At 46.3% G+C, this 13,479-nt stretch overlaps 1 protein-coding gene across 1 annotated transcript in view; it reads left to right on the top strand.

Annotated features, from left to right (window-relative positions):
* The window catches only part of PLS3 (plastin 3), a 50,636-nt gene that overhangs the window by 15,146 nt on the left and 22,011 nt on the right, over positions 1–13,479 (top strand). The window contains exons 3-4 of the mRNA XM_044682960.1: positions 5,126–5,289; positions 13,019–13,148. Of these exons, the coding sequence (XP_044538895.1) occupies positions 5,126–5,289; positions 13,019–13,148 (294 nt within the window). The remainder of the gene's footprint in view (positions 1–5,125; positions 5,290–13,018; positions 13,149–13,479) is intronic.

Below are 13,479 nucleotides of genomic sequence, written 5' to 3'. Positions count from 1 at the left end.
CGCCCAACATCCAAATCCAACCTTTCTCCCCAGCAGCCCTGCCTGCCCCACCCCCAAGTGGAGTCAAAGGCACTTGAGTCAATAAACATTCCCCAGTGACCTAGAGAATGGATTCAAAGGTACCCTCCCTGGCTTGTTATCCTTCCCGGAGACCTTGAGGCTAGTTGGGGAAGGTTCCCAGAGCACCCACTTTGTTTACTCGCTTCCCCAGCTGCCCAGGCTGATAGACCGCCCATTGCCGTTTGGCCCCCAGGTTCACTTTGCACACAGTTCTCAGGCTAGGCTTAGGCAATATTGTTAGTTTACCATGAATAAGTCAAACAACCCAAGCACTCAGCAAAGAGTTAGGAAGTGCCTGCTCTCTGGCTTGGGAGAGTTCGCAAGTAGTAGGCAGGGGCACCAGGGCCAGGTCTTGAAGGAACCCAGGGATGCCAAGGGGCGGAAAGCAACCAAGCCAGGCATGCTCGGGTGGCTGGCGGTGGGGGTAGCCCAAACAAAGGATTAGACACAAACGGTTGGACTGGCCTGGAGAACAAGGGGGAGTAACAAGGGCAAAGGTGGGCTGGAAGCCAATGGAGAAGGACCTTAAATGCCCAGCCGGGCCATTTGGTTTTGATTCTAGAAGTAACGGGGAGTTTTGTGGACTGCGGGTGGAGTTGATGTAGTTAGAGCCGCACTTTGGAAAAATTACTTTGGCAGCGAAAGGAAACATTGGAGGGGAGAAAGCTTGGAGGCCGAGATACCATCCAAACTCCAGGATAGTGGCTGCACAAATACAGAGACAGACAAACAGGAGGTAGCTGACTCAGTGGATAGAGTGAACAGCTTGGATGTTCCGACTGTTTATGACCTCATTTGGGGTTTTCTTGGCACAGATATTGGAGTGGTTGGCCATTTCTTTCTCCAGCTCATTTTCCAGATGAGGAAACTGAGGCCAACAGGGGAAAGCGACTCACCCATGTGCCTAGACTTGGGAGTCAGAAAGACCTGCATTCAAATCCTATGGCTGACTCCCTGGACAAGCCGCTTAACTTTTCTCAGCCTCCATTTCCTCATCTGTAAAATGGAAAAACTAATGATTATGTTGGTATTGAGGGTTAAAGTAGTTAATGAAAAGGCAAAACCTTTGTGTGAACCTTCCAGCACTCCAAATGTCTACCTGTTAGCTACTGTGGAGGCGGAAATGTCAAGACTTGGAAAGTGTTTGCATCTGGGGATAGTAAGAGCCACTGAGGTTCAAGGCTATGTTGGAGGGGAAGAGGGAAGCTAAGAAAAAGATCCGGTTTTGGGGGGGAAGTTAATGCGGTAACCAATATGGTGAAGCTGGGACGCCTCTGGGATGTCCGGGGATGTGAGATGAGCCGTCTTCTTGTACTCTACCACCAAAACGGGACAGCCTGAGGGAGAAATCATGGCTGCTAGAAAACTTGCCCCCAGCATTACCAGGGAGCATTACTTCTCCCCCCGCACCCTTACGGATTTCTCTGGCTTTGAGGTATCCTAGGAGGAAATGAGTTCAAAGAAGACATCGTGTCAGCTTGGGGGGGGGGAGGGGTTCTCCTCCCTCCAAAGCCAAAGAACTGCCTTGAAGGAAGTGCTGTGATTCTACGGGCTGGATGGGAGACCCAGAACTTAGCTTCTCACTCAGGGCCTATTTACTCTTCTCTTTCTAACAAACTTGTCTAGCTGGTTTCCCAGTTCATAGAACGTAGAAGCAGCAAATTAAGGGGGTGGGGGGAGCATTGTTAATAATTAATAATCGTCGCTGACATCTCTAGAACACCACACCGTTTACCAAGGATTTTGCAGGCAGGAGGCTCCAGTGAGCTTGTGCCAGGCTTTGTCACCCAGGTTTGAAGGCTCGTTAGCTATTACATTCCACTGTAACAATTAGGGACAGGGAACAGCCGCTTGCCCTCAGGGTCACAGAGCCAGTAGGTGGCAGAGGCAGCAATTGAACCCAGGGCTTCCTGGTTTCAAGGCCAGCTCTCTCCACTCTAGCCTATTGCATTTACATGTCTTGGTGAGATTCTTCTACAATCTTCATTTAGCACTAAGAAGCAGCAGGCTGGGAGGACCCAGACCGACTGTTCAAGCGACTAGTCTTTGAGCATCGATTGTGGTAGAGGCCCAACTGGAATTATTTTAGTGATGTTCTATATATTCTTAAAAAAAGACAAGAGTGGTAAGGGCTAGGCAGGGTCTCACAGCTAGGAAATGTCTGAGGTGACATTTGAACCCAGGGCCTCCTGGCTCCAGGCCTTGCATTTTATCCACTGTGCTGCCTAGCTGCCTCTCTATATACTTCTTTTAAAGAAGTCAAGGAAATGGGCAAGGGACACGAATAGACAATTTTCAGGTAAAGAAATCAAAACTATCCATAAGCACATGAGAAGGTGTTTTAAATCTCTAATACTCAGAGAAATGCAAATCAAAAAACTCTGAGGTATCACCTCACACCTAGCAGATTGGCTAACACGACAGCAAAGGAAAGTAGTGCATGCTGGAGGGGATGTGGCAAAATTGGGACATCAATGCATTGCTGGTGGAATTGTGAAATGATCCAACCATTCTGGATGGCAATTTGGAACAATGCTCAAAGGACTTTAAAAGCCTGGCTGCCCTTTGATCCAGCCATAGCACTGCTAGGTTTATACCCCAAAGAGATCATAGGGAAAAAGACTTGTACAAAAATATTTACAGCCGCGCTCTTTGTGGTGGCAAAAAATTGGAAAATGAGAGGATGTTCTTTGATTCGGGAATGGCTGAACAAATTGTGGTATCTGTTGGTGATGGAATACTATTGTGCTCAAAGGAATAATGAACTGGAGGAATTCCATGTGAACTGGAAAGACCTCCAGGAATTGATGAAGAGTGAAAGGAGCAGATCCAGGAGAACATTGTACACAGAGACAGATACACTGTGGCACCATCAAATGTAACGGACTTCTCTACTAGCAGCAATGCGAGGATCCAGGACAATTCTGAGGGACTTATGAGAAAGAAAACTAGCAACATTCAGAGGAAGAACAACTGCTTGAACACACAGGCTGATGGGGATACTAATGGGGATGAAGACACTAAATGATAACTCTAGTCCAAATAGCAATACTATGGAATTAGGACTTGATCAATGATATATGCAAAACTCAGTGGAATTGTGAGTCAGCTAAGGGGGGTTAGTGGGGTTTGGTGGAGAGGGAAAGAACTTGTAACATGTAACTATGGGAAAATATTCAAAATTAAAATAAAAAAATGTCAAGGAATGCCACCAAAAGGGGTTAAAAGGAGGTAAACTGCAATTAGAGAGGGGACCTTCGGTTAGCTGTCATACTTATCTTTTTGGAGCAAGTAGCTCATTCTCTATGGATACCAAGTCAGGAGTCTTCCTGTTTTCAGGAAATTACACCAGAAGGATTTATGGTGCCTCTCATTCTCTAACCCAGATAAAAAAGGCCACCAACTAGAAATCCCTGGCAAGGACAGGACTTCATCTTTGGAACTCATCTCATTTTGATCAAAGTCTCCATCCCAGTGTCTCTAATTCACGAGGGATGAGAGTGACCTTGAGTCCTGGGGAACTATTTTGGTGTTTCATTCAAGTGACTGAAGCAGTATGGGAAGTTGACCTGCTTGGGGGCACAGGCTAGATAGTGTTTTTCATGATAATACATGTCTAACCCAGAAAAAAAAATTTTTAAGGAAAGTATTTCATAATTTCCAAGCAAAAAATGGTAGCAGATGGCCTGGGGTATCAGAGGGATGACATCCTTACATTTCAGGAATCTGAACTAGTAGGCTTAAAAGTGGCAGCAGGGTTTTAGGCCCTTGGGCTGCCAGAAGGAGATATTCAATGGAATTGGGCTCTGTGGCCACCATGTTTTCCTTCCGGGTCTGCTTTTCTTGCCGTTATGTTTCTTCAACAAACTCTCTCCCAGTTTCTTTATATTTCCTGACTTGGTGGGCCTAATGGCTTTAGAGTAGCCCAATAGGTGATATACCACCATTTGTTCTGTCACTGGCCTATTGTGGGACAATGGGTTTGTCTCTGGTTTTTGTTTCAAATTACATAGAAGGCTGTTGGCCAAGCTGGAAAGGCAGGGCCTTTTTTTCTTCTGTTGTTTATAACTCATTCGGGCTCTATTCCCAACAGTAGAACCATATGGTTGTTCATGTGGAAAGAACCCAGTGAAGTAGAGAGATCAAACCATAGGTGTGCACAGGGGCTTTTGGAACTGCAATCTTGGATACGTTTGGGCATTGTACTTTGGCTTACAGTCAGCTTCCTTTGCCTGATCAATTAATAACGACAGAAGCAAAGGTCCCCGTTAGCTTAAATTTGGGTGGGCTTGGAAGTCAACTTCAGATTGGAGGAAGGTCTATAACTACCAAGTTGTATGAATTGTCTCCTAAAAAGTGTGTGCGTTCTACTCGAAGAGAAGAACTAGGAGAGGGGAGGGAGAAATCTGGGTTTGGACCCAGCCGGCTATCCACCCAACCCCCTTTCTGATCTTAGGTACAGCCTATGTCCTCCTTGTGCTCTCATACCTCTCCCCCACCCCCAGTAAAATGAAGGGGTTGGTCCCAGGGGCTCTTCCTGCTCTGCCACGTGTTACCCATGTGACCTTGGGCAAGTCAGTCACATTGCTTCTCCTGGCTATAGGTCTTAATGACCTCTAAGGGCTTGTCTAGCTTGGGATTTTTCATCCTTGGATTTCTAATGTCTCTTGCAATTCTTAATCTAGGACCCTGTGACTCTTTAATTTTCCAAATCCATTCATTTAGGCTCTCACTTACCACAATGTATTAATAACTTACGCACTTGTACTATGTATACAATTGATGCCTCTTAGGGAATTTTAGTGGCTTTTGAGGTTGTCTACAACTTAGAAACCTCTTTGCGTTGCGAGGGCATTTCTCTTTAATCCCCAAAATATTAATTAAGGTTCTCCTTTCTGTTGTCACTTTTTCCTTGCAGTGACTTTGCCTTTCTCTTAGGAGCAGGAAGAAGCTGACAGAGGTCTACCAGAAAGCTGGTTACAAAATAAGGAAAATGCTCGACTTCATACTGTTTCTAAATTCTGTCTCCCTCCCCCCACCCCTTTTCTCTTATTTTTTCCTAAAGATCTCAACAGCAATGGATTCATTTGTGACTATGAACTTCACGAGCTTTTCAAGGAAGCAAACATGCCACTACCAGGCTACAAAGTAAGAGAAATTATCCAGAAACTCATGATTGATGGCGACAAGAATAAAGATGGCAAGATCAGTTTTGATGAATTCGTTTTGGTAAGTGCTTTACACAGTCATTTCAGCTTCTTTGTTTAAGGGGCACCACGAACATTTCCCATATCTGATCCCTTCCATTAAAGCTTGGCTAGCAACTCAAAGATAGCCTGAATTTGATGCCCACTGAGGGAGGAAGGAATCTCTTTAGCAAATGCCCTGTTCAAGATGCCGACTAGCAGAGCTTAGGAGTGGGTGTTTTGTCTTCCTACTGGGGTTAATGGGGGATCCCTGAGCTGGATGATACATACTGACTCACCAGACTCTGAAACTTGGCTAATTTCTCTTCTAGATTACACAAAAGCACAATATCAGGTTTAGATTTTTTCCTCCATCTTACCAGTAGGACTTGCCAGCGTGATTTTCCCTATGATTTTGACAACTTTTAAACGTCTTCCCACCCTTAAACTCTCTCCGTCCAACTCCTAAATGTCCTGGCATTCTGGTCATTTCATAAATGCATGCTTAAGTAAATCAGGACCAGGTAAAATGGCCTCATAAGTGTCCTCGGAAAGACCAAGTTTAGGTCTTTCTGCTTTCTCTCTCACAACTGTTACCCCTTAGCCATTGGGACTCAACTCAAGTAATTATGTGGGGCCGGCGTCTTCCCATAGAGTTTGTCACCTGCCACTTCATTACTGCAGGAATGGATAAAAGACAACAGAGTTGAAAGAGAGGAGGACCTGCAGACACAGTCCAAGTACACGTCGTTCTTGTCATGGGGAAGTTAAAGGCAATGGCCTTTTTCTTGATTGCTTTATTGATGCTGTTGGGTTGGGTTTGGAAGTTATTAGTGTGGCCTACATAGGATTACTTTGCAGAGGTTCGCCCCCCACCCCCACCCCAGAAGCCCCCTTTTCAATGCAAGTTCTCTATATTATATGTTCAAGAAAAAGTCAGAATTTACATTTATGTCACGACTAGTTAGATGTAGGACAACTCGGTCCCAAGACATTTCAAGTCACTTGGATGGAGAAACTGTTCATAAGTGTCAGTTGAGAAATACAGATTAATTGCTCCAGGCTCTGCTCTGGTTTTCCAAGGGCTGGGCAGCTCGTATCACTTTGGAAAGGCTTCGAACACAGACTTGACAATACATCGTGTTTGCTGTCTGAGGATCAACCTCATCACCAGGAAGTTGGCCACCAAGTAATTATTTCTTTTTGGCCATGTGACCTACAAAGTGGAGAAAAATAGACCCTAACTTCTATGCACTTACCCAGTGGAAGAATGGCAGAAAAGACTTAGACTGTCCCTAAAAATTAATTTGACTGTAATCTGATCTTTGTTCGTGACTGATAAGTTGATATTTGCCTGGAGGAACCCAGCCATGTCCAAATGAATTCATTCTCTAAAAATATAGCCAGAAGATAAAATGTGGTTGCATATAAATAGGAGGACTCCAAAGGTTCTCCCTGAAGAGACGTACAGAATCTGGTTGGATCCTATGCCCCAGAATGACAGGAAAATTTGTGGCACACTAACCGCTGGGCCATCTTGCCTTCCACCCATAAAGAAAGCTCTGGAGCCAAGTGAATTTCATCAGTGTAATTGCAGTTTACTGCTTAGTAGGCGTGGCAGAAGATAAAGTAGTGGATAAACACTATAAAGAGGGAGCTAGGACCCTCAGAGCTTAGCGGGAAACTCAGATGAGGCAGCTCAACCAGGAGCATTTGGGGGTGAAACTGAAAGTAAACGGAATAGGTCTGCTGAGGCTTCTTTAGTGGTCTGTTTGCATTAAATGCCAAGAACGAGGCCCTCGTGATGGACTGACTGGGCCTCCCCATGCCAGGTAAGGAAATAAATGATGACCATTTTATGTAGAAAAGGAAGCTGGTTCTGGAAACAACACAACTTTAAGGCATTTGGGGATTCCTTTTCAAGATGGCTTCCAAATGAGAAAGATTCCCAAAGAATGTGAAGGGGAAGAGCGAGTTTTCCTCTCCCTCCCTAACCCTTGACACCACCACGAAGTCTTTGCCAATACTCTATGTCCGTGACAGTTTTCTGCTGCTGAGCCACCTCTCCAGTCACACAACTAAATAAGAGGCCCGGGTTCCTTCTGTGTCTTTAGGTCACAGAAAGTCCAGCATCTCCCTAAACAAGTGTTTCCCGCGCACATGTTAAACTATCTAAGATTGTCCACTTGCTGCCACCGTCTGATCTATTGTGCTACCATTATAGCAGGGAGAAAACCGGGGTAGGGGCGCCCATCTGGGCCGTGTGGCACTCAAATCGGAGAGTTGCTCTTAACTGCTCCCATCCGCAGATGACTTCGTACTGATTACATGAAGCCTCGGAACACTAACTACAAAGCCACCTTCTTCGTTGGAAAGCGATCAGCCTCACCGTGTAGCTCAGGGAAGGGCAGACCTGGACGCAAGCCTCGTATGTTGACAGACACTGAGGATGGCTAGTTAGTGAACTTGGGCCCACAGCAGACTAGAAAGAGAAGACTGGGCTGAAGTGCGCCATGTTTTCTCTTGTCTCTGGCTACAGTCTCTAACATCAGTGTGCCTTACAGTTTAAGACATAGGAAGTAACCATCTGAGAAGAAGCGACAGGGCCTACATATTCTTCCCGCTGATGACTTGGGCGTGAGAAGTGGCGTAACAGATATTGCCCAAGGACGTGTGACTAGGAAAGGAGGCGGGCCTCTTTTGTATCACGCCAGCAGCGCCCGTGACTGACCTCATGTCACAGGCAAGACTGATGGAGCATGAGAACGTGTAGATGGGTTAGGTACGTTCGGCCCTGGTGGAGGGAATGCCCCTGCCCGTGGGATCCTGGATACGTCCAAGTGGCTTTGCCACAAAGAGCACTGCTCTCAGCAGAGGAAAGTGGGAAAGCACCAATATTGTTTTCTTGTTAATTATTCACTAAGGCCTTTAAGCGTTACAATCTAGTAAGCCTTTCCTCCCTCTCCAGCTTTATGTTTCACCATTCCCAGCACCTGGCACATGGGGAAACAGAGAATAAGCCAGACGGGGTAGGGTGGGGCGGGGCAGAAAGTGCCCAATGGGATGTCGCTCTCAGTAGCCAAAGGGGCTTTTCCCTGTCTATTGTCCCTGTAACAATACCACCATGTTACGATGAAAATGATGTCTCGCCATTTTCGCCTGAAATACTGAACTTGCCGCCATTTCCATCTCCACCTCCAGTTCTTTTCAAAGCCCTTGGTTTTGAATTCTGTGTCAGTGAGTAAGTTGGACTCAAGCTACAGTTTGGAGTGCTCACTTGCATGTCTGATGCCCTCATAACTGCACGTTTCATTAGGAAGCTGTTCTGAACACTGGCCTGCTAGAACTGCATTTTGTTCTTTAATCGAGAAAACATTCCCGTCCCTAAGTGTCTCTAGCAAAAAGAACCCGCCTCCAGCAGGCAGACTTTCACGGGGAGCTTGTTTTGTTCATAAGAACATGATAAAAATGTCCTCAACTGACAAGGGGAGTTCTTGAACCATCCACTGCAGAATGTGCCTATTTCTACCTTCAAACCAGGAAGTGTGGGCACATCAATGAAAAGTCTTTGAGCAAGGCTAAGGAATAGGCACGTGTCTTTGGACCATGGCATGCTGGTTAACTGATGAGAGGTTTTGAGATTCGCATCATAAAATATCAAACCCGGAAGAGAGCCTAGATGGCCCAGAGTTGGCCAAACCCCCTATTTTGTAGAGAAGCGAAATGAATGACTTGCTCAAGGTCATACAGCTGGCCAGAACCCAGGTGAGCTTTCCACTACATCCAGTGTGGTCTTACTTCCCTGGTAGTCAAAATCTTTGAGGCAAGGAGCACAGTCAGTGGAAGACCTTGCAATGGTTAGCTTGGGACAAAGCAGACTGGAGAGACGCCGTGGGTCCGATGACCCTCTCCATTTCTAGGTGGCACTTTACCATTATTCCGCTGGTTCATTAACATCATGAATTGGTAATGCCAACCGCCATGAGTGTTAGTTTATTGAAAATGTGAATTGCTGCCTTAAGGGATGTTAATCATAAACCAAGTTTCAAACAGAGTTGGTGTTTGGCTCAGTGGTGCAAAGAGGACATGTGGGCGAGGGAAGGGAGGGAATTGGGGCACCCTGCAGAGGAGTTCATAAAGTGACTTAGTATGTTATTTTAACAATAGGGCCATGAATGCGAGATGCCGTTTCTGGTCGGAGCATCTGTGGAGAAGCATCCCATGGTCCAGTGGGAAGTGTGCTTTGGCATGTCAGGGCATGGCTGTAAAGAAGAAATTTTGACTTGGCACACATTAGCTACTTGTCTAATCTGGGGCAGGATGCTGAGCCCTTTTGAGTTGCCTCATCTGCAAAGCGAGGGGGAGAGAAGGGAGGGTGGCCAGATGACCTCTGACGTCCCTTGCAGCTCTAAGCTTACGGGTGATGATCAGCAAAGAATGAGTTCACCTGAGCAATTCTAGGCTATTCAAAGTGAATACAAGAAGGGACTTGAGTTGTTTGCCATCCCAGGAGGAGAGGAGGCAGTCAGAGACTTAGAGCTTTCTTTTTTTTCTTTTTTTACCCTTAACTTCTGTGTATTGGCTCCTAGGTGGAAGAGTGGTAAGGGTGGGCAATGGGGGTCAAGTGACTTGTCCAGGGTCACACAGCTGGGAAGTGTCTGAGGCCAGATTTGAACCTATGAACTCCCATCTCTAGGCCTGGCTCTCCATCCACTCAGCTGCCCCAGACTTAGAGCTTTCTTAACTTGGGGTCCACGGCCTGGTTTGGAAACAACGTGGTTTCCTTTGTAAACCTATGGAGTGTGTCGCCCAAAGCCTGATTCTGAAGAGGGCCTACTTCGTCGGCCTGTGTGTCGAAGGGTCCAGGAAGCAGACGAGGTTAAGAACCCTTGCTTTGGGATTGACGCGAGCCCAACGTGCTTCTAACAGGGCGGCTGTAAATGATAATGAAGATTACTGGAGATTTGGAGTCTGAGAGGTCCTCACACTAGTCCAGTCTCTTCAAGCCGGCTCCTCAAAACAGAAAAGGGGGGAAGGGAAAGACCCCAAATCGGAGAAGATACTTGCAGTCTAGATTGTGGGCATTTTCTAGTGCGTCCTCGGGGCCTCGGCTGAGCCTGTTCCTGCATCTGCTCCCCTAACGTGAATTCAGAGATTGGGGAGAGGGCTGCAGTGCAGCCTGGTAGGCAGGGCAAGAGGGCAGACGAGGCAGCCCCTGCATCTCCTAGGAAGGAAAGCCATCTCAGCAGCATGCTGGACTTCCTAGCAATTCAAGATGGGCCAATTTTCTAACACAAGATGACTTTGTAGCCTGGGATTGCTATAATCACCTCGTTTCTCCAGAATCATTTATCTTGCGGGCAAGATCTACTGAGAGTAAACAACAAGGAAAGAAATGGATTTTCCTGGAGAATTTTAGGCTCCGGACAAATGCCGGATTTTCGGTGAATGGTATTACATTTTCCTGGTGAGCAGGAACAAAGCTGTCCAATTTCTGTCACTCCAGTGATTTGGGACTTTTGATAGAAGGTACGACTTGTAGACTGTAACTAACCTGAGCTTCTCCAACGTTAAGTGCAGTCTCTCTCCCGTTCATTGGACTGAGCAAGATTGCTGCCTTCCGTCTAACATGGGACTCTAGGACCGCAAAGCAGCACGTTTGGAGTTATTCATGGGTTAGATGGCTCTGTGGATAGAGTGCTGGGCCTAGAGCAGCGGTTCCCAAACTTTTTTGGCCTACTTCCCCCTTTCCAGAAAAAATCGTCCTTAGCCCCCTAGAAATTAATTTTTTAAATTTTAATAGTAATTAATAGGAAAGATCAACACACCTGTGGCCATCACCGCCTCCCTGGATCACTGCAGCACCCACCAGGGGGCGGTGGCGCCCACTTTGGGAATCACTGGCCTAGAGTCAGAAAGACCCGAGTTCAAATTTAGCCTTGGAAAAGTCACTTAACTGTTTGCCTAGTAGGAAGCGAGGTGGTTCAATGGGGGTCTAGAGTCAGGAAACCTCAAGTTCAAATCCAGCCTCAGATACTTATTAGCAACGTGACCCTGGAAAAGTTACTTAACCTCTGTTTGCCTTAATCCACCGGAGTAGGAAATGGATGGCAAACCACTATTATCTTTGCCAAGAAAACCCTAAATAGAGTCACCAAGAGTCAGACACGACTGAAAAACGCCTCAACGACAAAAGGAAGCGTTCTATCTGAATAGACATCCAGACGTAGAAATTCTTCATTCCAGCCCTTCCCAAGAGTGAGTTTTGGAAAAATCAAATGCTGGTGGTTCCTTAGAACAGAATTTGGCTGCATGAGTCGCAGGACGTTTTCTTCTGCTCGCCTACTCTCCCTCCCAGTATTTCCAACAAATAAAGTTTTTTTTTTGTTGTTGTTGTGGCCTAGACTTTCTCAGGTGAACTTATTTGTGGCGTATTATTGCAGAGAAGCAGAAAATGGGGAAAACGATGCATTTTTTTACTCACAGAATCTCTTGTTACTATAGAAATGAATTCAGAAAAGAGACGGAGGGTGGTTTTCCTGAAGAAGCAACTGGGAAGGCTAAAGGCCACAGGATCAGCTTCCTAGAAACAGCATCTTAGTAACTGGGGATTTTTTTAATGGAAGAAGAAAAGTCTTTGACTTTCCTATATGGAAAGGCGAGGTCTTCATCCCCAGCATATTTAGTCCTCGGCCAGAGACCTCCTATCTTATCCCAGACTCCTCAGGACGCGAGGAAGGTGGCTTTAAGATGGTTCTCCAAAGCTTTTCAGGGGCAACAATGATGCCAGCGGCATCCAGGAAATGTGCTTTGCAGTTACTGAGCACCACCATCCGGAAAGAGTTTTCCCTCTTCTGCTCACTAAGTAGAACATCAAGTTGTCATGGTTGGTCTAGCCCTGAGCGGGCCGCTTAGATCCTTCTCAAGATAGGCACCTCTTTTGTAGGCCTTCTTCGTCTTGCTTAAGAGCAGTGCAGATTCCGCAGTGAATTCATGCATGGGGAACGCACTGGGAGCCAGTTTAGGGGCTAGAGGTCCTGCCAGGGGTCAGGGAACCGAGACATCGCCTAGCCCCAGACCATCAGCTAAGCCAGGGCTGACTTACTCTGACTCCGCCGATGACGTATAAAGTGTGGAATTTGTCTCTGTTCGAACCTGCTCGCTAAGAAGGAACCAAGCCGACAGTATTGCCATCTGCTGCTTTTCTGGTCATGATGAGCACTAGAGAGAAAGAGAAGAGACAGAGAGGCCGGGGGCGAACAATGACCAGACAACAGATGCTCCCTCCCAGAGCTCTCTGTGGCTTGAGGAGTCCTTCTTTTCCCCATTAGCATGCCGCTAGCCAGCTGTTTCTTCCCCTCTTGGTTCTATAACATTCGAGCTTCTTGCTTATCATATATATATAAGAAGAATATATATATATATATATATTTTTGTTTTTGTTTTTGTTTTTGGGTGGTCGGGGGAGAACTTGGAAAAAGGAAAGCCTTGGCTTCTTTTCCTCTTGTTCACCACTGGGCAGTCAACTGCTTTGGGGGCATTTCAGCTTCGAGAGCATCTGGTGCATGGCTTTTCACCAGTGTGGCACTGACCTTGCCCAGCACCCCCTTTTCACAGTAACCCTTGTGCAAGTCAGTGGGGCGTTTGGAAAAGACCAGATTCTCTAGGACTCTCCTTGGGATCTGGGCATGAAGTTGGAGAACTTTGCCAGGAGAGCTATGCCAGGGATTGGCTCAAGTGTGTGCCAGCTAAAACTATGTTTAAACTTACAGATTTTCCAAGAGGTCAAAAGTAGTGACATCGCGAAAACTTTTCGGAAGGCCATCAACAGGAAGGAAGGCATCTGCGCCCTGGGAGGGACGTCAGAATTGTCCAGTGAAGGGACCCAGCATTCATATTCAGGTACTATGCACCAGGCAGATGGGAGAGGGCTGGTACTGCAGAGAAGTGGGTGGGTGTGGCCACCAGGAAAAAAAAATCTTTTCCAAGTAAAGGGTGGCATGGATCCACTGGAGAACGTGCCCAATGTCCCTTCCATAGATGCTGTTACGCAGCTCTTTCTTTTGGACCAAAACCATCAAGAGTTCCGAGTTTAAGAAATAGAGAGCCCTTAGAGAGTTCTAGAGTAAACGTTTTTAAATGGTGATTTTTGTTTTAGTATTAGTTACATAGGCCTCATCCCAGAATCCTCTTGGGAAGATTTGTGCAGTTCCTGTGATTAGTAAATCTCAGT

This window comes from Gracilinanus agilis, chromosome X, assembly GCF_016433145.1.
Source record: "Gracilinanus agilis isolate LMUSP501 chromosome X, AgileGrace, whole genome shotgun sequence".
Lineage (NCBI taxonomy): Eukaryota > Metazoa > Chordata > Mammalia > Didelphimorphia > Didelphidae > Gracilinanus > Gracilinanus agilis.
This window is presented reverse-complemented; position numbering and strand designations above follow the sequence as displayed.